The 24,233-nt window shown below is 51.8% G+C and overlaps 2 protein-coding genes across 3 annotated transcripts; one reads left to right on the forward strand and one right to left on the reverse strand.

The window, feature by feature from the left end:
- The first annotated feature begins 13,146 nt into the window (after nt 1-13,146).
- MED9 (mediator complex subunit 9) lies at nt 13,147-18,758 on the forward strand. The gene is made up of 2 exons (XM_065909168.1): nt 13,147-13,408; nt 17,141-18,758. Exons 1-2 carry the CDS (start codon nt 13,188-13,190, stop codon nt 17,355-17,357), a joined length of 438 nt encoding a protein of 145 aa, XP_065765240.1. The 5' UTR covers nt 13,147-13,187; the 3' UTR covers nt 17,358-18,758.
- An 831-nt stretch (nt 18,759-19,589) lies between these two features.
- Nucleotides 19,590-21,800, reverse strand: RASD1 (ras related dexamethasone induced 1). Of its 2 annotated transcripts, none has more exons than XM_065909476.1 (2): nt 21,114-21,796; nt 19,590-20,886 (listed from the first exon to the last, which is right to left on the reverse strand). In XM_065909476.1, the coding sequence occupies exons 1-2, from the start codon at nt 21,397-21,399 to the stop codon at nt 20,342-20,344; spliced, it is 831 nt and encodes a 276-aa protein (XP_065765548.1). In that variant the 5' UTR covers nt 21,400-21,796; the 3' UTR covers nt 19,590-20,341. The 2 variants fall into 2 exon arrangements, with proteins under 2 accessions (XP_065765548.1, XP_065765549.1); XM_065909477.1 differs by having other exon boundaries at nt 20,415-20,812; nt 21,114-21,800.
- Between the last annotated feature and the right edge of the window lie 2,433 nt (nt 21,801-24,233).

Below are 24,233 nucleotides of genomic sequence, written 5' to 3' on the forward strand. Positions count from 1 at the left end.
CTAGACCACCAGAGAAGTTCCCTGAATGTAAATTTTTATGAAGATTAAATTAAAGATCATGTATCTAGAAGATCTGTTTGCCTAGAGGTTTAGAATGTGGCTACTTGTTTAGCACAAGCATACTGGTTAAGCCCAGAGGCCCTGCCAAGTGTTATCTCAGACCTGAGTTCTGGCTGTGACCCCTCCCTCCACGCAAGGACTTGCAGCATCAGGGTTCCTGACTCCGCCATCAGTGCTGTTGATCAGGCCTGAAGAACCCTCCAGCCACAGCCTGGGGCGGGGGGGGTGAGGACTAGATAGGTGGAGACCCGTCCACGCCTGAAACCCTGGGAACGAAGGCTGTGGCGGGGGTGCGTCCCTCCAGGGGGTTGGGGGTGGCAGCGGGTCACCTGTCCCCTTTCCCATTTGGCTTTCCTTTGCAGGCACAGGTTCCAGGGACCCCGGCAACCCTCCTTTGGCCCACGGGGTACCCCAAGTTCCCTGTGGGGTCATTCCTGGTCCTGTGCTGCTAACTGGGTCAGGATGGGGCACCGAGGGCTGTCTGCACGGCCACCTTCTCCATCCCACTCACGCAGCCTCGGAAACCCAATTTCCCCTGAATCCCGACCCTGGAGCCAGACGGAGGGGCCTCATTCAAACGCAAGCTGGGAGCAGAGGGCAGGCAGTGCTGTGCTGTTCCATTGTGACTGCCCCAATTACAGAAAAACACTAATTTCATGGGGCTTTTCAGAGCAAAGCAAATCTTTAGAAGGAATTGTCCTCATTTTTTCTCCACAGACAGGAAGCCTACAAGGGCTCATTTTATTTATTAGTCATGTAGATTCAGGTCAATTCCTGAATCTCTTTTGTCCAGCTGCCTCCTCCCATGGGTGCTGTGGGAGAGACAAAGGCAAGGTGTTTGTGGGGTGTCTGTAAGGTCCTCTGCGAGCAGAAAGTGACCCAGCACCAAAGGGTCCCTGTGTGGCCTGCACTCACTCCCCCGAGAGCCACCTCTGCACACCCAAGCCCGGTGGAGGCGGGGAGGGTGGGCTCCAGGAGCCCGAACCCCATCTTTGTTCAGTGCCCTCCCCGCATCTACAGCCGTGCTGGGCACTTAGTGCAGATAGTTATATGTTGGGGAGTTTGGGAGAAAGCGACTGCCTACCATATTGCCTCATGAATTCAACATCTCTGAAGTGCCTGGAGCAGGTGTTGTGGAGGAGCCCCTGGAGCCCCTAGAGGGTCAGGGACCTTCAGCAAGAGGTGCCATAGCTTGGAAAACTTGCAGGCCAGCAGGAGCAGTGGCCAGTTTGCAGCAGCCTGACAGTGGCCCTGACATGCGGGGTCCAGCTGGAGTCACTGGTGTTAGAAACACAGGGGAGGGTCCAAGGGGTGAGCGTAGGTGGGCTGCCTGGGGGCACAGCTCCGCCCAGCTTTCTACTTCCGTCAGGTCCACTCTTGGGCCTTTAGTGGGGTCCCCTCTCCTAGCAGGGCCTCTGCCTGGGCCTCAGGGTGGACTGGGCCTGTCTCCCTGGCCAACTCCATGCTCTGCTGGGTGCAGCTCGGGTGGTGGCTTGACTGCCAGGACTTTGCCTTCATTTCAGGAGCCTTAAAACACTCCTGACAGTTTCCCGGAGATTTTCTCTCTCTCACCCTCAACAATATAATTCTCATCACAGCCCCGCATGAAACTGGCTCCCAGGTGTCATCTAGCTCAAGAAGCCTTGGGTATTTGTCTCAAGGAAGCTCTGAAAAAGCAAATGGGAAAACCTGCCCAGCCGAAGCCAACAGGTGCCTATTAAATCTATTTACATTGAGACCTTTTTTCCCCCAAACCTTTTATTAGAAACAAATATTTGGACTTAAAGAAGGAAGAAAATGTCTTGCAGGAGGGGTGCCAACTGCATTATGTCTACAATGTTCTGCTCATTCCTGGCAGGCAGACTCCAGCTCGGTCTGAGGAGGGTTCAAACAGGAATTGGGATGCTTTGGGGGGCTTTTAAAAACTCCCTCCAGAGACATCCCTGGTGGTCCAGTGAGACTCTGTGCTTCCAATACAGGAAGCGTGAGTTCCATCCCTGGTCAGGGAACTAAGATTCCACAATAAGGTGTGGCCAAAAATATAAATAAAACTAATAAAATGAGCAAATGGCTTAAAACTATTAAAAAGACACACACACACACACACACACACACACACACACACACACACACAAACCTCTCTACAAAAGCAGAAATCAACTCACTCTCTCAGGGAGACACCCTGGGCCTGACCCCGTCATCAGGATGATCCCTGAGGAGCAGATGGAGAAGAAAAGGACTTTTTAAATGACAGCAGCAACAACCTCCCCATGAGTGTCCTCGCAAGGCTGGACGTCAGAAGCCAGAGTACATTCCAACGTGGCCGGAAATGGAGAAAGAAGACTGAGGGGCAGTAAGGGCCATCACGGGGCTGTGGCCATGGCCTCTGGCCCTTGGCCCCGTCCTCAGCCAAGGTAACAAAACCACCCTAGCTTTGCAGAGTCCCCGCGAGAACCAAGGGTAGAGAGCAGACCAGGGCCATCACCCAAGGTTCCAGGAGATACCTTGCTGGTGAGGAGGGAGGGTGTGGAAGGTCTGCCGTGTGACGGAAACCTGTGAAGTGCTTGGCCCTGAAGCAGACGGGGTGGGTCCTTCTGGGAGTCAGCCTGCTAGTTCACCAGGTGTCTGGGGAGTTGGTGCTTTGTCCACAAAGATACAAACAAGGCGTGCTCTCCGGAGAGATGCGGGGGCCTGTGGGTCTCTGTTCTGTACGTTGGTAGCCCAGAGTACAGGTGGCCAGGCCCAACCAGGACATCGCAGCTAAGTTTAACATCTGCAAGGCCACAAGCCATCCCAGAAAGCAGGTCTGGCTGTCACTGTGTAGCCTGAGTGAGCCACAAAAGCTAACCTCGGGCTGGCAGAGGGGAACCCAGAGCCCTGCTGACATGTGGTCCTGCTGTTGATACCCTGGGTTGATTCTATGCGTAATAAAAGATTTCACAGAAGACCCCCAGGAACAGGCCTTAGAGACTGATTGGAAATAGGCCCCCAGGTGTTAATAGCAGTCACCATCCTTGCTGTAAAGAGAGTGCCTGGACAATAAGTTTTTGATTGCCAATTCAGCGACATCCATCTCGAATAAACATACCGCCAGCTGTGTGACACAGTTACCGGCTACACAAGCAGAGGAAGAGCCAGGCCACCTCACCCATCAAGTTCTCCCGTCAGAAAGTCCTGGGTGACCCAGATAACTGCCTGTTTGAGGGACCCCGTTTTTCCTTTCTGACACACCAACTCTTTTTTTTTTTGACACACCAACTCTTGTTCTTATGTTCTAAATTCATCAACGAAGAATAAACCTACAAAATTCTAGGTACCCCAACTCTCGACCCCAGTGAAGGTAGAACCCCAGATCTGTGCCTCTCTCTCTCTCTCCTATCTTGCTGGGTGGCCCTGGGTGTGCCATGTACCTTCCAGGACTTCTTAGTAATAAACCTTGTTTTTACAAATTTCCCTGATGGTTATTGCTGAGGTGTGTCTTATACTCATTATAAGAACCACTTGCCGGAGGAGTAGCGAGACCGGGATTCCCCAGGGCCTTCAGGTAGGGAGAGAATGCAGCATCAGGGTCTTTTCCAATAAGTTGGCTCTCACATCAGGTGGCCAAACTATTGGGGCTTCAGCTTCAGCATCAGTCCTTCAATGAATATTTAGTACTGATTTCCTTTACGATTGACTGGTTTGATATCCTTGCAGTCCAAGGGACTCTCAAGAGTCTTCTCCAGCACCACAATTTTAAAGCATCAATTCTTCAGTGCTCAGCTATCTTTATGGTCTAACTCTCACATCCAAACATGAAAGTGAAAGTGAAGTCGCTCAGTCGTGTCTGACTATTTGTGACCCCATAGACTGTAGCCTACCAGGCTCCTCAGTACATGGGATTTTCCAGACATGAATACTGGAGTGGGTTGCCATTTCCTTCTCCATACATGACTACTAGAAAAACCATAGCTTTGACTATACAGACTTTTGTTGGCTGAGTAATATCAACTGCTTTTTATTTATTTATTTATTTATTTTTTCTTTTTTTTTTCAACTGCTTTTTAATACAGCAATGTATACAATGTAATACAATGTATACAATGTAATATAACGTCTCTGCTTTTTAATATCAGAGAAGGCACTGGCGACCCACCCCAGTACTCTTGCCTGGAAAATCCCAAGGACGGAGGAGCCTGGTAGATTGCAGTCCATGGGGTCGCTAAGAGTCGGATACAACTGACATGACTTAGCAGCAGCAGCAGCAGCTTTTTAATATGCTGTCTAGGTTTGTCATAACTTTCCTTCCAAGGATCTAGCCTCTCTTAATTTCACTGCTGCAGTCACCGTCTGCAGCGATTTTGGAGTCCAAGAAAATAGTCTGTCATGGTTTCCACTTTTTCTCCTTCTATTTGCCATGATGTGATAGGACCAGATGACATGACCTTAGTTTTTTAAATGCTGAGTTTCTAGTTTTTTTTTTCCCTAGGTTTTTTTTTAATAGTAGCTATCCTAGTGGGTGTTTTGATTTGATTTCTCTAATAATTATTGATGTTGAGCATCTTTTCATGTACTTGTTGGTCATTTGTATATCATCGCTATACAAATGTCTATTCAAGCCCTTTACCTATTTTTAAATCGGGTTATTTTATTTTATTTTTTGTTGAGTTTATTGCTATGTCTCAGCACCTGGACACACGGGAACAGCTTGTCACTTCACAGAACCATGTGCAAGTCAGCTCACTGCTCACATGAACTCTGTCTGCCTGCTGGACCACATTCTCACATTTCAAAACTTAGTTTTATCTGGTAACCCTGGTAACTGACCTCTCGATGGCCTATTTGGGAATCCCAACGTCCTGTTCTCTAATTCCCAAATGAAAACAAAACAAAATAACTCTGTCCTTGAGCGTACTTTCTAATCTTTTCTTTCTGATGTGGGCGTGTGTTTAGATGATAAACTCACCTGGTAGAGCTGAGTTACGTTTCTGTTTTGCAAAACAAACGAAAGTGTGACACGATGTCCTTCAAAGCCCTTCGAGGTCTCACTGAGTCCATGCAGGGAGGCTGTATGTTGCTGCTTAAAAGCCGGGGCTTCACAGGGGTGCCCTTTGGGGTGAAGTCAGAGCAGGTGTAGCTCTAGCCAGGCAGGGGACGGGGGGCCTGTGTCCCTCTCCAGTGACTTTTTAAGGCAACAGTGTGTTGCCTCCTGGTTGTTGAGACCTTGATGAACCATGTGTGGAGGGAAGAGCATTAAAGCAAGGACATGTCTATTCAGGACTCAGTTGAAACAGCCATCGTCAGGCAGAGGTCACAGGCCAGACCTGCACAGAGCACCCTTGCTGGGCACCTGCTCCCAGCTGTGAGCAGCATGGCTCTGATGGAGAGCCATAGGTGAGTGTACAGATACGTGTCACTTTTAAGATCCAGTGCCTAGGACTTTTGGCAGGAAGAGATGACAGGAAACTGATAAAAACCAATTTTCCTTTTAAAAATGTTTAAGAGACTGAAATTAGATTCCAAGATAACTTAAAGAAAAGGAATCTCAGAGGAAGTGAAAATTTCTTCATTTCAATAAAAATGGTCCCCAGAGCTTCCCTGCCATCATTATGATTCCCCAAAACTCTGCAAGGTTTCTCAGGGAGCCCAGTTCCTCATATTGGCAATTATTGCCCCTTTTAAGGAATTTGTGTTTTTTTCTCCTTGGTTTAGTTTAGGGTTGTTTTTTTCTTTTCTTTTCTTTTTTTTTTTTGCATGTATCCTTGTATTGAAAACCAAGTTGTAGGTAAATATTAACTTCTATGGGAAGCCATTCATGGCAAATTGTTGAGGGACAAAACAGGTTACAAAACAACATGATGTCAAATTTGCTTTTAAAAAAATGTATATATTTAAAATGTAGGCGAAGACAGACAACAGAATGTTAAGCATGGATATCTAGGTGTTGAAAGACAGCATTTTTCTTCTTTTGTGTGCTTTTTTGCACTTCCCCAAAATTCTTTTATCGAATATTTTTTGTTACCAGACTTTAAAAGAGGGAATAGTATTTTTAGAATTAAAAAAAAATCCTTAAAAGTCCTCTTTTTCCCATCTAATAAGCCTGGAGGTTTGCCTGTGCTGCTGTGAAATGAGGCCACCAGAGACCCAAGAAGAGACCTCAACTACTCACCCTTTCCCCACCCCGCACCCCCCCGCGACCACATCTCATTCGTCCAGAGCACACCTGGCAAGTTCTGGGGGTGGTTTCTGCATAGGAGCTGGGTGTGTGAAGGCCAGCCAGCCATGCCACCCCTCTCCCATCTTCCCACCAAGGCCACTTGAAGAGAGCTTGTCATTCCTGTCTCCCTGCCCCCCGAGCTGGCAGGGCCCACATTGTTCAGACCAGACGCAGTGGCATCTGCCCCTGGTACGTGGGGATGAGGATCAGCAAGTATCGCCTCTTGGGAACTCAATTATGGGTCAATGCCAGATGGCCCTGTGCCTTGGGTCATGCTCTGTGCACCCCACCCCCCCATACACAAGACAAATCACTTCCTGAGTCACACCCAGTGCTCTCAGCCTCCCCTCCTCGATCTTGGCCAGGCTCCATCAGTGCTGACTAACCCCTCACCTCCCACCCCCAGCACCGCATCATACGATGATGAGATTGTGAGCTTGTCTGCACATGACGCTGAAACCAGAGCTGAAATGCAGAAAGAGCAGGAAAGAAGACGCAGTGACGATTCTATTTGCTCTGATGTCTGCCTTGCTTTTCTTGCACCGCTGGCTAATTGGACACCATGTGTAGCCAAATGTGTAGCCACAGATCAGAAAGAACAAACAGGAAATTGTCTTTTAACCCTGTTCCCTGGACCCGAGCCCCGGGCACTGTGCCTCACCCTGGACGGGATGGTCTCTCACCGCCCCCATGCCTGGGTGGGCAGGGATGGGTACCCCTGAGACACCTGTGTACTGGTGGTAGAATCACTCGCCTGAGGGCACAGAGCTGGTGGTACCTGGCACATGTGGGGTTGGAGCCTTTTCTCTGGGCCTGTCCCCAGAGCACACTGTCCCCTATAGCCTGAGGTCACATGGGGAGGGGCTCCTGTCACTGCTTCAGGTTAACTCTGCACCTTGGCTCCTTCATCCCCCACCCCCACCCTGATTCTCACTGCACGAAAACCCAGCCGTCACCCAGGAAACTCGCTGGCATCCACCAGGGTCCTCCTGGAGGGCAGCACTGGCCCCCGGGGCCATCCATCTAAGCCTGGTTTTTCTGTAACTTGGCCACCCAGGACTTTTCAAAAATTGGCAGGGAGCTCCTGGGACCCCCAGTTAGGGGAAAAGTCTTCTACGCTGTCTCCTCTCCTTGCATCCACAGTGGCCACTGGTCAGACTGTGACAAAACCCGGCCCTCTGGTCAACTGTCACTGAGGCCACTGGAAAAATCACGACTCAGGAAAGCCAGCGATGCTCCCAGAGGTGTAACACCCACTCCCCATTTGCTCTGGGACCCTAAGCACTCTCCTCACCACCAGCCCTGAGTTCTTCCAACAATAATGAGCACTTCCTGCAGGTTTCTACCGAGGGAAGATGCTGTGGAGGAAGTACATGTAGACCAGAAACGCCCGTCCCTGAATATCCACTCCCAATTTTGATTTTGTCCTTGAGTCAGTGTTGCAGGCTTCTCCCAATTCCCCCATCAACAGGTGACTCCATCCACCTCCCCGGGCCCTGCCTCCTAGTCTATGAGATGAGGGTGCCACGGGGACAAGCTGGGACCCGCAGGCCTGTTCTCGGCAGCTGGGCCTGGGGTCTCCCTCCTCCCTGTCCGGCAGGTCTTGGTACAGACCAGGGGCCAGGACATGGTGTGTGGACCGGCAGGCGGGTCTTCTGATGACTCTTCAGATCACACCTTGTGGCTGAGCCAAAGACTGGCAGGACATGTTCAGCGCTCACAGGGCCACCTTTCCAGAGATGTGGTGAGCAGAGATGGACAGAGGCTGCTGGTCCATCTTGACGCCACTTCCAGGGTTCAGCTTGGAGCCTGTCATCCTTACAGCCTAAGGACATTCTAAATGTCTGCTATTACAGGCACCTCTGCCTATCCCAAGAGGTCAGAAACCCAGCCATGGGACCAGGGCCACCGGACTAGCCCACAGGCAGCGTCCCTGGTCTCCAGCAGCACCGCCGGCTATATAATAATTTTTAACTGTAGTTTTGCAACTGCAGTTAGTAATCGAAAGTCAAAAGTCTTACAGTAAATCTGGTAAGAAAAACAAAGTAACTGCCAGAAAAGGGAGGAATTCAAGTGAGGAAAAGGGTTAATAGGACTGGCTCAGGCTGAGCCCATTGAGACAGAAAAGCTTGGCTCACATATCCTCTGAGTGAAAATGACTGAGTGAGGAGGTCATCCAGTGTAAGGCACTGGGACGTAACAAACCATTTTAGACCAAACCACTTCCTGGAAGGGATTGCCTCTCATTTTTATTACATCCAAAGTGGATGGAGGTCTGGCAAAAAAAAAAAAAAAAAAAAGAAGAAGAAGAAGAAGGAATAAAGACTTAAGGTTTTATGGAGAAAATTCTGAGTCTGAAAGAAACTTAGTCAAATTTGTGTGCTGAAATGAGGGCTTCTGAGAAATGAAACACTAAGATAAGTAAGTGGAGAAACTGGTCATCACAGAGGAGCTTAGAATAAGAAGAGAGTGCTTGAAAGGAATAAAAAGAAGATGAAATAGTATTTGGAGAGGAGAAAGACCATCCTCAGGGTGGGTTGAGGTAAGGCCTGAGCGGTGAGTCGTGGCTGTGATTAGCTGATTCCAGGTATCCGTAGCACTGTGCTGGCCTGAACTGTGATCACTGCTTTTTTTCTTTTTTTTTTTACTTGCAAAAATCAAAGTAAAATGTAGTTTTCCAACTCGCCTGAGGCTCCAGTTAATGAAAGAAAAGGATGAATCAGATGTAAGATAGAGCTTTGAAGACAAAGCCCGATCATTCAATGACAAGATCAGTTTAACAATCCCCACGATGTTTGTCTGACAGAGGAATTACTATTTTTGGACTTGACGTAGCAGAGATATATCACGAGCCTATTTACAGCTATTCGTGGTGTAGGTCCGTTGAGAGAATCGGAGAGCTCAGCGCTTTGATGTAGCCTGGTTCTCAAGTGTGTTCTTGTAGTAACAGTTTGTTTCAGGAGTAATCATGAGGGGTTTTTGAGACATTTATCAGAACAGTAGCAGTAGTAGCTAAAGCTTCAGTGGTGGCTCCTACCTGTCAGGGACCATTAGGGGTCCTCTCCACAGGGTAACTCCTGTAACCCATTCAGGAGTAACTGCCTGGGTAACCTCCCATTAGGAGCTGTTATGATTCCATTTTTCAGATGAGGAATCTGAGGCACAGGAAGGCTTGTCCAAGGTTACACAGCCAGAAAGAGCAGAGCCTGGGTTCCTCAGTACCCACTCCCACACTTGGCACTTGTTCACAGTTTTCCTTATAATATATAAAAGAAATTTGACACCACACAGAAAGGTGCAGGGCCTGTTATACAACTTCACCTGCCCTGCGACCATGAGGTGCACCCTTCAGTTCTTTAAAAACATTTTGACATGTATGCTTTGTATCTACGGATCATACACATTGTTATTTTTCATGTTGCAAATGTATGTATAAGTAGCAATATACTCTATCTGCTTTGTATAACTTGCTAGTTTTTTTCCTCTCACGGTTAGGACTGAGATCTGTCCAGATAGATATGTGTCACCCATGTCCATGGACACTGGCTGCACCTGGCTCCTGGGCATTTGAAACATGGCTATTCCAGCTGAGATGTGCTATGCACGTAAAGTACAGAGTAGATTTCAAAGAGTGCTTAGTCTTTCTGGTGTCCAACTCTTTGTGACCCCATGGACTGTAGCCCACCAGACTCCTCTGTCCATGGGATTTTTCAGGCAAGAATACTGGAGCGGGTTGCTATTTCCTTCTTCAGGGGATCTTTCCAACCCAGGGATAAAATCTGTGTCTCCTGCATTGGCAGGTGGATTCTTTACCCGCTGAGCCATCAAGGAAGCCCAGATTTCAAATATCTCTTTGATAATTTTTAGTACTAATCACATGTGGAAATGATAATGTTTTGGATACATGAGTTAAGTAAAATACATTACCAAAATCAATTTTACCTGTTTCTTTTGATTCTTTGTGTGTGGCTACCAGAAAACTGAAAACAACACAAGTGGCTTGCTTTCTGTCTCTGTCGAGGGCACTCACGCAGCTCACTCCTCCTAAATGCCCTAAGTCTGGGAGAAAGTCTGAATAGTCAGAAGTGATTGTTACTGCTCCCAGGGACTTTTCTAGGTGATGTATGTGGAATAACCCGTTCAGTCTTCCTGGGAGGTTATGCAGAGTCTGAAGCTATGAGCCTCAGATGGGCTGAGCAGCGCCTGGCCTGGCCACCAGCAGCCTACAGGGGCCTGAGAAGCAGGGAGAGCTTCCCAAGGACTCAGCAAGCTTTGCTCCGGGCATCAATGCCACACGGTTGTTTCTGTGGGGTTTTTGCCTTTTTTTTTTTTTTCACTTTCAACAGAGAAGTTCTGAGCAGGCACACACTTGTGTTAATTTCAGCTTTAATGAAGCCAGCACAGGCAGTGTTTCCCTGACATCTGCCTGAAATGTTATGAGGTCAGCTCCACTCTTCGTCACTAATTATATTAACTATTTTTAGGGCAAACTGTCAAGGCTCCTACTCCAATCCTGCTTTCTACATTTTCAATTCATTTTCTTTACCCATATCTATTTATACCTGAAGTGTTTTTTTTTTTTTTTTTCTTTTTAAAGAGATACCCTCATCATTCTACCAATGATAAAATTGGGGCTGGTAATGAAGTTATAAACACGCAAGGAGGGAAAGATGATGTGTGATTTCTACAGGGAGATTATTGATGAACATGGGATTCTTTTCTGATTCTGAATAAAAACCTCACATTAACATTTTGAACCACAAAGTCACAGGGCTGGTAGAGACCTGAGGTCTCCTCTGTGTTGGTTAAGACCAGAGTCTTGCTGTCTGACAGCTGTGTGACCTGGGTCAGATTCTTCACCATCTATAAAACAGACGCTAACATCTACCTTCCAGAGTTTTTTGTGGATTACATGAGATGATTGTGCTCCGTCCCTTGTACCTACTTTCAATACACAGTAGTTGTGGTAATTACTATTATTATTATTACACTGCTCTTATGTCCCCAGGCAAATTCCAAGGGTGTACAGCCTCTTCAAGCCCGTCTGGTCCTGTCCCAGGAGGACCTTCTTCCTCCTTCTCCACCAGAACCCTGAACTTTCTCCCAGGGGGAGAGACCCACAGTCAGCAGCCCCCCCCACCCCCGTGCTCACTTGTGGGGTGCAGTTTTTTATAAGAAAACTGTGCTGAGGCTATTACCAAAGTGCCCTCTGACACACCGTCCACCCTTCCCACTTCCTTTCACAGTCTTCTCCCCTGACACTTGCCTCCACAGACTCCTCCAAGATGCCTCTGAAATACCAGCACTGATGCTTCCTTGGCACTGGCCACCTTGCTCTTCAGTGTTGCTGCTCATCTTGCCACTGACTGTGGACTCCTCACCTCTCTAAAGCCTATGGGGGTGGGTGGGGGTGGGAATTTCCAGCCAAGCTAGGATGCCAGTCCTCATCACACAGCCCCCACATCATGGCTCAAGAGGGCTTGTTTTGAGGAACATACCCACAAACCCACCAGGAGTCCCCTACTCTGACCTAAGATCCCAGGGCTCATACAAAGGGCACCTTCAAAGGTCAGCCATGTGTCTGAAGTTGGAAAGTGGTTTGGGCTCTACCATGACCCTGAACTAAAGATTTCAGAGGTGAGCATACTGAGACCAGGGGCTTCAGGAGCTAGTCCACAGGTACGGAGAGTACCTGACATTGACTTCTCCCTTGGATACGGTATTTATTCCTGGCACTGATCCCCAGCACCTCATGGGGAATAGATGGGGAGACAGGGGAAACAGTGTCAGACTTTTATTTTGGGGGGCTCCAAAATCACTGCAGATGGTGACTGCAGCCATGAAATTAAAAGACGCTTACTCCTTGGAAGGAAAGTTATGACCAAACTAGATAGCATATTAAAAAACAGACATTACTTTGCCAACAAAGGTCCACCTGGTCAAGGCTATGGTTTTTCCAGTGGTCATGTATGGATGTGAGAGTTGGACTGTGAAAAAAGCTGAGCACCAAAAAATTGATGCTTTTGACCTGTGGTGTTGGAGAAGACTCTTGAGAGTCCCTTGGACTGCAAGGAGATCCAACCAGTCCATCCTAAAGGAGATCAGTCCTGGGTGTTCATTGGAAGGACTGATGCTGAAGCTGAAACTCCTGTACTTTGGCCACCTCATGCGAAGAGTTGACTCATGGAAAAGACCCTGATGCTGGGAGGGATTGGGGGCAGGAGGAGAAGGGGACGACAAAGGATGAGATGGCTGGATGGTATCACCGACTCGATGGGCCTGAGTTTGAGTAAACTCCGGGAGTTAGTGATGGACAGGGAGGCCTGGCGTGCTGCAATTCATGGGGTCGCAAAGAGTCGGACACAACTGAGCGGCTGAACTGAACTGAACTGAATCCCCTTTGGCCATCTCTGCTCGGAGGAAGTTGAGACAGCCTCCCCACCCTTTCCCCACAGCACAGCGTGTCACCCAGATGCATATTAACTGTTCGGTGTATTTCTGGGTCCATAGGGTAGGCGCAAGGCCTCGTCCCTGGAGGCTTATGCGCGGGTGGGAGCCGTGGGTCCTTCCCCTCGGATCCTCCACGTCCGCAGGTCCAGGGCCTGACACCCGCAGGAGCGGGAGGTGCTGTCCACTCTTCCTGAGGCCTCATTTATCTTCCTGTATTGGTTGCTTTTGGACTCTCTTTGTAACGTGAATAGGAATAAGATGTTATTCCTGAAGTATACCTTCTATTTCTGACATAGAAAAATTTAGCTGTCTCTGCGTACCACCAAATCCAGGCCACCCAGGACCAGCCGCCCGTTGCCTAGTAACGACCGCCAGGCCCGGCCCCGCCTCCGCGGCGCACTGTGGTGACATCATAATCCGCAACACTTCCGGCGCGCAGAGCCGCCTGCCCCGCTGATCGGCTCCTGGGGTCCCGGGCACCATGGCTTCTGTGGGTATTGCTGCAGGCCGGCAGGCTGAGGACACGCTGCCGCCGCCCGCCGAGCCTCCGCTGCCGGAGATGAAGCCGTTGCCGCCGCCGCAGCCGCCGCCGTCTGTCTCAGGGCAACAGCCGCAGCCCGCGCCGAAGCCTCCATCCCCTGCAGGTGTGAAGGCGGAGGAGAACTGCTCCTTCCTTCCCTTGGTTCACAGCATCATCAAATGGTAAGGGCCCGGGGGGATCAGCCCGCACGCCCCCCGCTGCCCGTCACGTGTCCGAACTCCAGGGGCCCCCTGCAGTACCAAGGTACATACCCGGAGGGGAGCGGCCACGCCGAGACCACCGCGAGCAGTCCCCAGTGTTCAACAGTCGATCCTGGGAGTTGCCAGGCCCTGTGCTGGCAGGCAGCGTTCTTAAAACGAAGCCAGGGTAGACAGCAAATGCACGGACGCTGCGGGCAGACCACTCGGGTGCAGCTTGTGAGCCTGTTTTCCCACAGATCCGACAGATAGTGTCATCTTCCATGTGTGGCACACTGCTAAGTGCTGTGGCGTGTACACGTGGAGGAGCCGACTTTTCATCCCCACCTTGCTCACCAGTTAGAAGGGGAAACTCATGAGCGAAATAACCCATAATGCAAAGAGGTTATAGGGGTGATGATGGGAACTTTACAGGAGTAGGGCGCTGACCTCCAGAGAGCACTCGGGTGCCCTGTCATGGCAACACAGGGGTGATTGTCTTCTTTTGGCCAGTCTTCAGATCACCTGAGTTTTCAAACTGATCCCTAGAAGGAAAACACACACACACACACACACACACACACACAGCCAAAATCTCCCCAGTCCCCACATTTGCCCAAATTATTTTTTACTGTTATTTATGTCCACATGATAGCAAAGTTTAAACCCCTGGGCTTGAATTTTTTATTCAGCCATTAAAAAATCAAAGCAAAGTGGATTACAACAAAGTTACTTTTACAGTAATATTCAAGTGAACATCAACATGCTCTTGGATGTTTTGCTGAAATGGAATTGATACTCACAACACGAAAGTATTGCTGATGGCCCAGCCGGTTTAGAGTTGAGGCGGATTAGATTCACTTGCCCTGGGATGACCTGACGCTTCCACTGCTTTTCAGATGACTGTGAAAACTTTGTTCTCACAGTAGTCACAGTAGACCTTGACTTCATCTGGCTTCACTTGGTGTGAACATAGTGTTTATCGGGCAAGGCAGACTGTTCTGTTCCCAGGAGCCTGTAATCAGGTAGCACTTCTAGGCAGAGTGACCAAGCAAACAAACACAGAAGCAGACCTGGAGTCCCAGGCATTATCCAGGATCAATCCAAATATGCTTATTCAGGTTTTAGAAAAAATACAGAAAAATGAAAACACAGAGTGTACACATTCTCAGAGTCTATTTTTGACCCTGATAGAGCAGTTGGATTGGGCTGGCCTTAAAGATGGAGCTGTATCGTCCACGAGAGAGAGCATGGGCTTTGAAGTCAGATCTTCTTGAGTTCAGATCTGCATGTTGATACTTGCTTGTGTTGGAATCTTAGTTAAGTTCGCAGCCTTTCTAGGCCTTGATTGTCTTATCTCTAATATACCAGTAATAATTGTTGTTCGTTGTTCAGTTGCTCAGTCGTATCTGACTCTTCGCAACCCCATGGACTGCAGCACACCAGACTTCCCCGTCCTTCACTATCTCCCAGAGTCTACTCAATCTCATGTCCATTGAATAGGTGTTGCCATCCAAAAATGAACCGCAAATGATAGCTCTATAAGGTACCAGCTGAGTGACCTTGGTGGGACAACTTAAAGGCTTGTACTTTCCCAAGATTTGTTTTTAGGAAAGAGTCAGCCACAGAGTGTCTGGACTGGGGAACACTAGGCACATTGTGGGAGCTGGGGGAGGGTAGCCGTACTGAGAATAGGAGCTTGAGAGCAAGTCCACAGACTGGACATTGAGACCCAGCCCCACCCTTCACCCATACCTCCCCTTTCCTGTCCCCAACTTCTCAACCGGCAGCCAAAGAAAATAGACTCTCTTGGGTGTCTGACCCCAGAGACACTGAACCTGGGAGTTGAGGAGTCATCTGAAGTTTTTGAGCTGGTGCTTAGGTTTTGTGAAGGTAGATGGGACAGAGGTCTTTAGGAGGAGGAGAGGACTGGGGCCCACAGGGAGCTGGGGAGTAGGAGGAGGAGCAGGGATGAACCGAGGGTGGTGGCAGGCAGAGCTGCAGCCTGACTGAGGGGACGGTGGGTGCCCAGTACACACAGGTGCAGGTGTGGGATGGTCATCCCAATTCAGACTGCAGGTGATCAGTTAGAAACATCCACATACCCATAACAGTCAGGTCATCTAGCCGTCCGAGGTGCATTTCAGGTGAGAAAAGCAAGAATCAGAACCATGTGTGTAGTGTGGTTACATTTTTGTCAAAACAAAAACAAAAAATGATTCAGTTACACATATATGGACCCTCTTTTTTTAAAAAATATTCTTTTCCATTATGGTTTTTCATAGGCTATTAAGTATAGTTCTCTGTGCTATATGGTAAGCCCTTATTGTTTAGAAAATTTTTATTTTTTTTGTTTGTTTTTACCTTGTCCTTTCAGACGTATGTGTTGTGAATCAGTTTTCTTAAAACTATAATTTAATTTCAAAATTGCCTTGGGACTTAAATTCGTAACAATGTGTTAGCACATATGCCATCCAAGTGGAATGATTTCAGAAGTCCAGATGGTGTCTGTCAAGAGTTGTAGATCAGAGCTGAGACATGAAGGAAACAGAATATAAAACACTTTCTTGAAGCTGGGGTGAGGTGCACCAGAGTTGGTGTGTGTGAATCAAGGGCCTCAGAAGACAACAGGAAGTGTCTTTATTCGTTTCCCAGAATAAACTATTGATTCTCCAGATCTTGCTTCCGAGTTTGAGTTATTGATAAATAGTGAGCAGGCCCCAGTGCATCTCATCTGTCAGGAATGAGCTCTAACTAGCGGATCACCAGGAAAGATGGCTATTCTGTCTGCGTAAGCAGAGAAATGATTAATAATAAACATGAATTAGCACCATCTGGGTTGAAATTGCCCAATAGGGATGAACGTTTATTGAAAGAAATAAATGATCCTTGACAGCTTTCCCCTCTTGTGCCTCAGTGGGTGACTTTTAAAACAGCCTTTGCATTGGCTTTTAGATTTTAATCTCAACCGCCTGTTTTCAAAGGCTCATCCATTCATTTCCTAACTTAAAAAATGTACAGGAGCAACTGGGCTGTTTCTTTGTTCTCAGGTGAAGAGTTTTGTTCTTGCTTCCTTTTGATTTTGCTGTGACAGGGAACATGGGTCTCTGGGCAGCCGACAGTAGCTACGAGTGAATATATGATCCCACCTTTAAAGTGAGCGGGACCAGAAGGCCAAGTTTACCTGAGTTGTTGGGAGATGTGGGAGAGAGTGAGTACCTGCTGAAAGTTTTCCAGTAGCTGTGACTAATGTAAAATTTATGAATAGCTCTGTGGAAATCAGACTGCGTGTTAACAGGTTCAGGCATCAGAACATCAGCTAAAATTAGCTCTTGCTCATTGATTGTCTCCTGAATGATCTGCTGTGTCTCACGTAAGAAGGAATGTGGTGCTTCATTAGGTTTTACTTGCCACTTGTTGCCTGATGCTGGTGATGGTTTTTCATTCATTCAGCAGATAGGTAGGAACTTATCTGTGTTCACTCTTTCAGCAAATGTTACTTTGGTGCCTGCAGGCTGGGCTCAGGAGGCAGCCCTGGAGGAAGGCTCTGCTTCCCGTGTGCACCTGCTGCGGGGAGGGGGGCGGGGGTGCCTGCCCATCCCCCAGTGCACAGCTCAACGGGGGACACAGGCGACAGGCATTCTAATGCGGGGTTGGGGGTAGTGAGGAGGGAGCTCTCAGGTTACTGGTGCTAACGCCTGCCCTCTGCTCCTGCAGCATGGACAAGGACAGTCCCGACATCCACCAGGACCTGAACACCCTGAAGACCAAGTTCCAGGAGATGCGCAAGGTGGTCAACACCATGCCTGGCATCCACCTGAGCCCGGAGCAGCAGCAGCAGCAGCTGCAGCGCCTCCGAGAGCAGGTCCGGACCAAGAACGAACTGCTGCAGAAGTACAAGAGCCTGTGCATGTTTGAGATCCCCAAGGAGTGACGAGCCGACCCCAGGAGGAGTGCTGGGGCCCCGGCTTCCTGTCTCCCAGCCCTGTGGAATGGCTCTGGTACTGCCTGCTTAGCTGAATTTTACCCCTGACTGCAGAGCCAGTGCCTGAGCTGGTTCCCTGGACATCCTTGTGTACTCTCCCCCGCCCCCGTCCAGATGCGCAGTAACTGCCTGCTGAAGGAGGAAGTCTTCCTGAGGCTGGGAGGTGGGGCCTTCTCTTGCCTCTGGGGAGGGACACAGCAGGAAGGGAGGCGGCTTCCCTCTGCCCCTCCCCACCCACCGCAGACGGTGCGGGTATCAGGAACCTGGTGTCCAGTGAGCAGCAGTGTGTGTGGACAATTAGGCCTGCACACGCATAGAGAAAGGCCTTGAGAGAAATGCATGGTTTCAGAGACTGTGGGGTGGCCTTTTGCACTGGAATAGTTGTTTCTTTCTGTTTGAGGCATGGGTGTTACTGTTCATGAGGTATCAACCAGGAGCCCACCAGGCGCCCCCGCCCAGGTACTCTGCCGCCCATGTCCTTGTTACTTGTCGCTCCTGCTCCTCTGTCCCCATCACCTTCCATCAGCTTAGCCATTTACTGCCCAAGAACGGCCAGACCACCTCAGACCATGTGGTCTCCTCAGCCGCGGTCTGATGAGATGAACAGACGCCCTCTTCAGCTTTCCCAAGTCCTGTCCCTGATTCACGGATGACCTCCCCTCTGGCCTTCTCACTGCGTGCACTCGGGGATCACATGGAAAAGAACAGCTCTGAGCCATGATTCTGATGGCCCCTTGGAGTGGGGGAAGCTGGCCCTGGCAATCGTGCAGCCCAGGCCTGGTTCATAGATGTTTATAAACACCCTTGTTTCTCCAGACAGACATTGCGTTTCTGTGACCAGCCTGAGGTGAAAGCCTCTGAAACGTGAGGACAAGTGGCGAGTATCACTCAGATCTAGAGTGGGCTTATCCTTGTGCCAGCTGCGTCAGGGCTGACGGGCGCCCACCAGTTGGCAGGAATGTAGGCTAAGGGTGTTCCGAGCAGGGGTTCTGAGTCTGCTGGCAGCCGCCTGTCAGGTGTCCAGGGGAAGGGTGAGGTTTCAGCAGCTTCACCCAGGGGAGCAGGCTCTGAATTTAAGTGGGTGTCACCTGAGGCCCGCTCTGCTGCGGGGCTGTAATAAACTGAATCAGTTATTTTTTTGAAGTTTCAAGAGTACAGTACTGTGGGCCGATTTTAAGGCTCCAACCAAATAACCATGGAATGTGAAGCTCAGAAATACCAGGCGGCTGGGCCTTGCCGTGAGACTGCAGTGGACATGGGCTCCTCGTGGGTCTCCTTTGTGCTCCAGTGTTGTGACCTGTGACACTTTTCAGGAGTGTGATTAAAAGAACTTGTGCTCTGCTGTCAGGACATCTTGGGTCTGTACCGAGACATTTCACGTTAGGACATCCCCGTGATAACTGAGAGATAGTCTTCCCTTTACGCAGAGGAGACTGAGCAACTGGGAGCTTCTCCATTCCGTGCCCCGCCCCCAGCCCCAGGACATTGCCACACCAACTACACCAGCATGAGCATGGGGTGACCCTTCTGGGAGTGGCATCCGACACCAGGGTACAGGTGGCCCGGAGGGTTGTCCTGCCTATGGTCAGCTCCTGGGCCGTCATCCCTCCTTGTGGATGTAGGTCGGGTCCTGGCCGGGAGCAGTCCACCAAAGCAGAGTTACAGTCCTCCCCTGGGACACCTGGGCTCCTCACTTGGATTCCTGGGCAGCGGGCGCCATGCAGAGACATTGCCCGTGGCCCTCAGAGCAGCCCGCAGCAGAAGCGTCTGCTCTCTGTTTCACAGGTGGAAAATCAGGCTTGCCAGGGCTCCCTTGCCTCAGGCTTCTGCAGTCTCATGTGGCGGAGAGAGCCGGGTCCCCAGGTGGGAGCCAGTGACCTCAGCTGCAGAGGGGGTGCTGGACCCCCCTGAGGAGGGAGGGGGGGCTGGAGGGGCCAGGGCCACAAATCGTGACTAGGTCCAGGTGGCTCAGTGGCGGAGCCTGCAGCCAACTCAGGACAAGGGTCCTGCACAAGGGAGGACTTGAGTGACCCCTCAAACCGTTGATGGTTCCAGGTTTGGTGGTGTTTTGTTGCCCTGGGCCTGTGCTGAGCATAGGACCTGGTCAGTCCCGGAGGCCCTTGGTGGGGCTGGGGGTGGGGGGGACAAGTAGGTAGTGCATGGCTGAACCCTGAAGCCCTTTGTTTGTGTCCTGACTTTCTCAGGAATGGCTCCCAAACAGAAGGGCTTCCAGCTGTTGGGAGCTTTTCTGGGGCCTTCTCTCCAGGGAGCTGTTTTCAGGCCAGGGTTAATCTCCAACTCTGGGAAAAGCAAGTCCAGTTCCACAGAAGTTGAGACCTGCCCTCCCTCCTCCCCCATTTCTAAAGCCAGAGGAAGCATGGTTTTCCATTTTAAATTATTTTATTTTATAATAAAAAACCAGTAGCAATAACTTTAAAGACTCAACACGCAGTGCAAACACCTAGGTAAGATCTTGTTCATGTCCAGGGTGACACCAGAACTCTGTTATAATAAAGTGCAAGTTTTATGTTTTGCTTTGTGCAATTGCACACACATGTAAACAAGTCACTCCTTATGATCTGACCCCACCCTCAGTTTCGGGCCAGCTGTCATGGCAACCCCCAATCACACAGATAATGCCCCGCTCCTCCTGCCGGCAGGACAAGCTTAACTTCCACCCCTGCCCCCATTTTTAGGGCTTTGTGAGAAACGGAGTAGTGGGCGCCAATGGGTGTCGGAAGTGGGGGGAGTCGGGCCTCAGCCAGTTCTCGTTCCTTCCCGAGCAGATGACGGTCCCTTCTCTGCTCACTGAGTCTCTCCGGTGCACGGGCTTGGGCGCCGGGAAGGAAGACGCCCGCGGTTTGGGGCACGTGGCCCCGACACTAGAACTACAGGGCCTCCTGAGGCTCTGCGGCCGCGTGGGGCGGGGGCTCCTAGCTTATGACGCAGCGCTCCTTGTCCTTGGCCTGGCTGCCGCCGCTGGCCTTCTCGCGTATGTACATGAGGTCGCTGTGCACGCTCGGCCTGCGTGCCCAGGGCGCCAGGATGCCCAACGCGTCGTCGCGGTTGCCGCCCGCTCGCCGCAGCCTCTTGCCCTGCAGCGCCTTCTGGTGCAGCGCCTCGCAGTGCTGCGCCGACACGCGGCGGTGCAGGTCAGGGCTCATCTCGCGTGGCAGGTTGGCCATGGCAAAGAGCGCGTGGAACATCTGGTCCAGGCTGCTGTTCCTCTTGGCCGAGATCTCGAAGTAGGCGCAGCGCTGGGGGTCGGCGCCCACCAGCTGATGGATCTCGCGCGGCTCGACCTGGCGGTGGAAGTCGCGGTCCCCCTTGTTGCCACAGATGACCAGAGGCACGTCCGCGTCCTCCTTGGTCTTGTTCTTGAGGCACAACTTGGTGTCGAGAATCTGCCGCTTGAGCCTCCGGACCTCCTCGAAGGAGTCGCGGTTGTCCAGGCTGAACACCAGGATGAACACGTCTCCTGCGGGGGACAGAGCAGAAGAGGAGAGGGTGAGGGCGGCTACCAGGGAACAGCTGAAGCGGGCTGACTTCGGGGACTCCGGCCAACGCGAGGGGCACGCTGACCTCTCCAGCGCCCATTGTGGCGCGCGGACCGCGCCTCCAGCCCGCGCGCCCCGGGACGAGAGGTCCCGGGCACCGCGGCGGCGCGCTCCCTCCCCACGCCCGCTGCTGGCCGCCCCGGCTCACCGGTAAGGATGGAGAGGCGCCGCATGGCGGGGAACGGGTGGTTGCCAGACGTGTCGAGGATGTCCAGCTGGTAGATCTCGCCGCGGATGCAGTAGAACTTGCGGTGGAAGTCCTCGATGGTGGGCGTGTAGGCGTCCTCGAAGCGGCCCGTCAGGAAGCGCGACACGATGGCCGTCTTGCCCACCTTGGACGAGCCGAGGACCACCATGCGGTAGCAGTTCTTGGCCGGGATCCTCAGCTCCGAGTCGCTCGGGCACATCTTCTTGATCATCGCGGACAGTTTCATTGAGCAGAGAGACCGAGGGGGCCGGGCTTGGGGCCGTGAGACGAGCAGACGGTGGTTGGGGCGCAGGGCAGAGCTCGGCTCGGCCGGCTCAGGCTTGGGCTCAGCGGGTCTCTGGATATCGGACAAAAGCTCTGGCTCTGCGCGTCCAGCGCCGCACTTATATGCAGCCCGCGTGGCCGCCCCGCCCCGCCCCGCCTTGCGCGTCACCGTGCGCACGCCCGCGGGCCCCACTGCGCCCTCCGTCCACCTCCGCTGGCCGCTGCCCTCTCCCGCTGGCGGGACTTGGGAAGGGCAGCCCAGGGTCTGCCTCCGGCTTGCGGGCGCGTGGACCCTGCGCTTCTCCGCTGCTTCAGCGGCTGCAAGGGCGTCAGGGACCCAGTTCTGGCTGGGCCGCCGGACCCCATGCAAGAACCCCGCCCCTCCCCCCACCCCTTCCCCACCGCAGGACTCACACGCGCACACTTTCTTTGGAACGCACTTTCCTCGGAGAATAAGAACACTGGGCAGCATGACGGCAGGTGTGTGCCAGGTGCCAGGCCCTGCGCCCGGGTCCTTGCGCACCTTACCACCTCTGAGAACGGGGCCGGTCCAGCCCTCTGGCGTCTTGGGCGGCGATGTCAGTGGGAGGTGGGCGCCGCCCGCTCCCGCCGCCAGAGGGCAGCTGAGGCCCCGCCAGCGGAGTCGGGATCCCGGAGCTCGGCGCTCGGGGCTGGAATCTGCGAAGCCGGAGCTTCCGGACCCCGCGCCCCACCGCAGGCTTCAGCTCCTTTCTCCCAACCAGAGAGGCGCTGGTTCCTGGCAGGAGTTTCAGCCAGAGGTTGCCCCTGCCGTTTTCCTGTTGGAGCATGGAAGGACCAGAGGCTTGCCTTTCGGTAGTCAGGCCGACGTCCCCTCCCTCCCTCCCCCATAGCATCTTGTGCCTTTGGAGTCCCATGGGCCAGCATTCCCATTTTCTAGTCGGAGGAGATGGTCTGGAAGCCAGGATGAGCCTGAATGCTGCGTGGGCATCACAGCAGTCGCTGGCCTTCTCTGGACTTGGTATTCCTCTCCTGGAAGATGGAGCTTTGACTCTGATTGGTTGGGAACTTGCAAACAGTGTAGGGCCGTGGTAATAACAACAATAGTAAATGACCCACGAGGCCGCAGAACAAACCAGGGGGCAGCAGGTTGATCAGTAACCAGGAGTGGGCTGCTGCTGACAGGCCTAGGAAGAGGCTGCCGGAGTTGGCCGGCTCCAGCCTGGAACTGGTGGAAAGGCCATTGCTCCCCATGGTGACAGGCGAGGCTGGACTGTGCTCAGCTTCTGATTTGGGAAAAAGCCAGGGCTATCACCTGGTGCCACCCACCCATTCACACAGGCCACGCTCTGGGCAGTGCCAGCGTACCAGTCTGCACACAGGTTTGCACAGGGCCTCTGGACTCTCATGGGCTTCTCAGGCAGCCCTGTGTGGCCGGGATTCCAGCAGAATCTCCTGCCCTTTGCAGGGGAAGCCAGGAAAATGTTGGTTCCCATTTATCCCATCCCAGGCACAGTCTTTGGGCTTCCCTAAATAGCTCAGTTGGTAAAGAATCCGCCTGCAATGCAGGAGACCCCACTTTGATTCCTGGGTCGGGAAGATCTACTAGAGAAGGATTAGGCTACCCACTCCAGAGAATTCCATGAACTGTATAGTCCATGGGTTCGCAAAGAGTCAAGACAGGACTGAGTGACTTTCACTTTCAGGCACAGTCCTTAACTCTTTCTTTGTGGCAACCTTGAGGGGTGGAAACTATTACCTATCTCCATTTTACAGACAGAGAAACTGAGGCAGAGGAATGACTTGCCCAGGGCCCACAGCTGCAGGGTCCAGCTCTCCCTAGGGAGGCCAGTGGGCCAGGACCCAACCCAGAGTCAGAGCCTTCCTCCCCCCACCCCACCCCCCGACCCCAGGTCACATGTCAGGACTAGGATAACCTCATTCCCCTGGCACCTTCCAGCTGGTGACAGTGGCAGGTACTGAGCCCAGCCTGGGTTCTCAACCTCAATTCCTGGCACCTGGGCATGACTCCACCCACAGATGCCAGGTTCTAGGACTTGTCCCTCAAGTCAGCTAATTTCATTAGGCCCTGAGCCCACCTGCCATTCTTTCCCCTGAGTGTGCCCCCACCCTCCAGCCATTGCATTAATTCTAGGTTGCTCAGGTTTATGATGATACTGATGGTCTTGCTTTCTGGGTCTGGGCACCTGCCTGTATGATTTCTTTGCAATGCAGCAAATTTCCGGCTCAGAATGGAATGGGAAACTTTTAAACCATTTGGTAAAATATTGGGGGTGGGCTGGAAGCAGACAGCTGGCCCCCAAGGCAGGAAGTGTTCACCATGGCCTGGTCTGCTGGTAAAGAGTGGCTTAGAAGGTTCCTGAAAGTTGTGTTGAGGCATGCTGAGTGCTGGCCTGCCGCCCAAGACCACCCCCAGAAGCTCTTTGCACAGAGGGTCCTGTGTCACTCCAGCCCACAGCCACGGCCTGATGAAGAGAACATAGCTAACCAGAGCTGCTTTCCCCTCTGACCTTGCCTCCACAGCCGAGGTCACAGCTGTCCAGCAGTTTCCTCCTCAGCTGTGGGCTGTTCCCATCACAGTAGACCCTCCTTGCCCCAGGCCTGACTCCCACAGCTGCATGACCCAGGAGTCACACAGTCCTGCCCTGACAGACAGCTCAGGCCATGGGGGCCAGGATGTCAGAGGTGCCCACGGGGGATGAGCTTCCTGTCCTTGAAGGTATGCAAGCAGAGGCACTGGTAAGACCTGCCTCCGTGCCTCCTTCAGCTCCTCGAACCCTGAGACCTCTGAATCCC

The sequence above is a fragment of the Muntiacus reevesi genome, chromosome 18, assembly GCF_963930625.1.
Source record: "Muntiacus reevesi chromosome 18, mMunRee1.1, whole genome shotgun sequence".
NCBI classification, from domain to species: Eukaryota; Metazoa; Chordata; class Mammalia; order Artiodactyla; family Cervidae; genus Muntiacus; species Muntiacus reevesi.

Coding starts and splice junctions, on each gene's coding strand:
- MED9 (XM_065909168.1), top strand. CDS start 13,188: ATGGCTTCTGTGGGTATTGCTGCAGGCCGGCAGGCTGAGGACACGCTG. Junction 13,409..17,140: donor GTTCACAGCATCATCAAATG/GTAAGGGCCCGG, acceptor CTGCTCCTGCAG/CATGGACAAGGACAGTCCCG.
- RASD1 (XM_065909476.1), bottom strand. CDS start 21,399: ATGAAACTGTCCGCGATGATCAAGAAGATGTGCCCGAGCGACTCGGAG. Junction 20,887..21,113: donor GCGCCTCTCCATCCTTACCG/GTGAGCCGGGGC, acceptor TGTCCCCCGCAG/GAGACGTGTTCATCCTGGTG.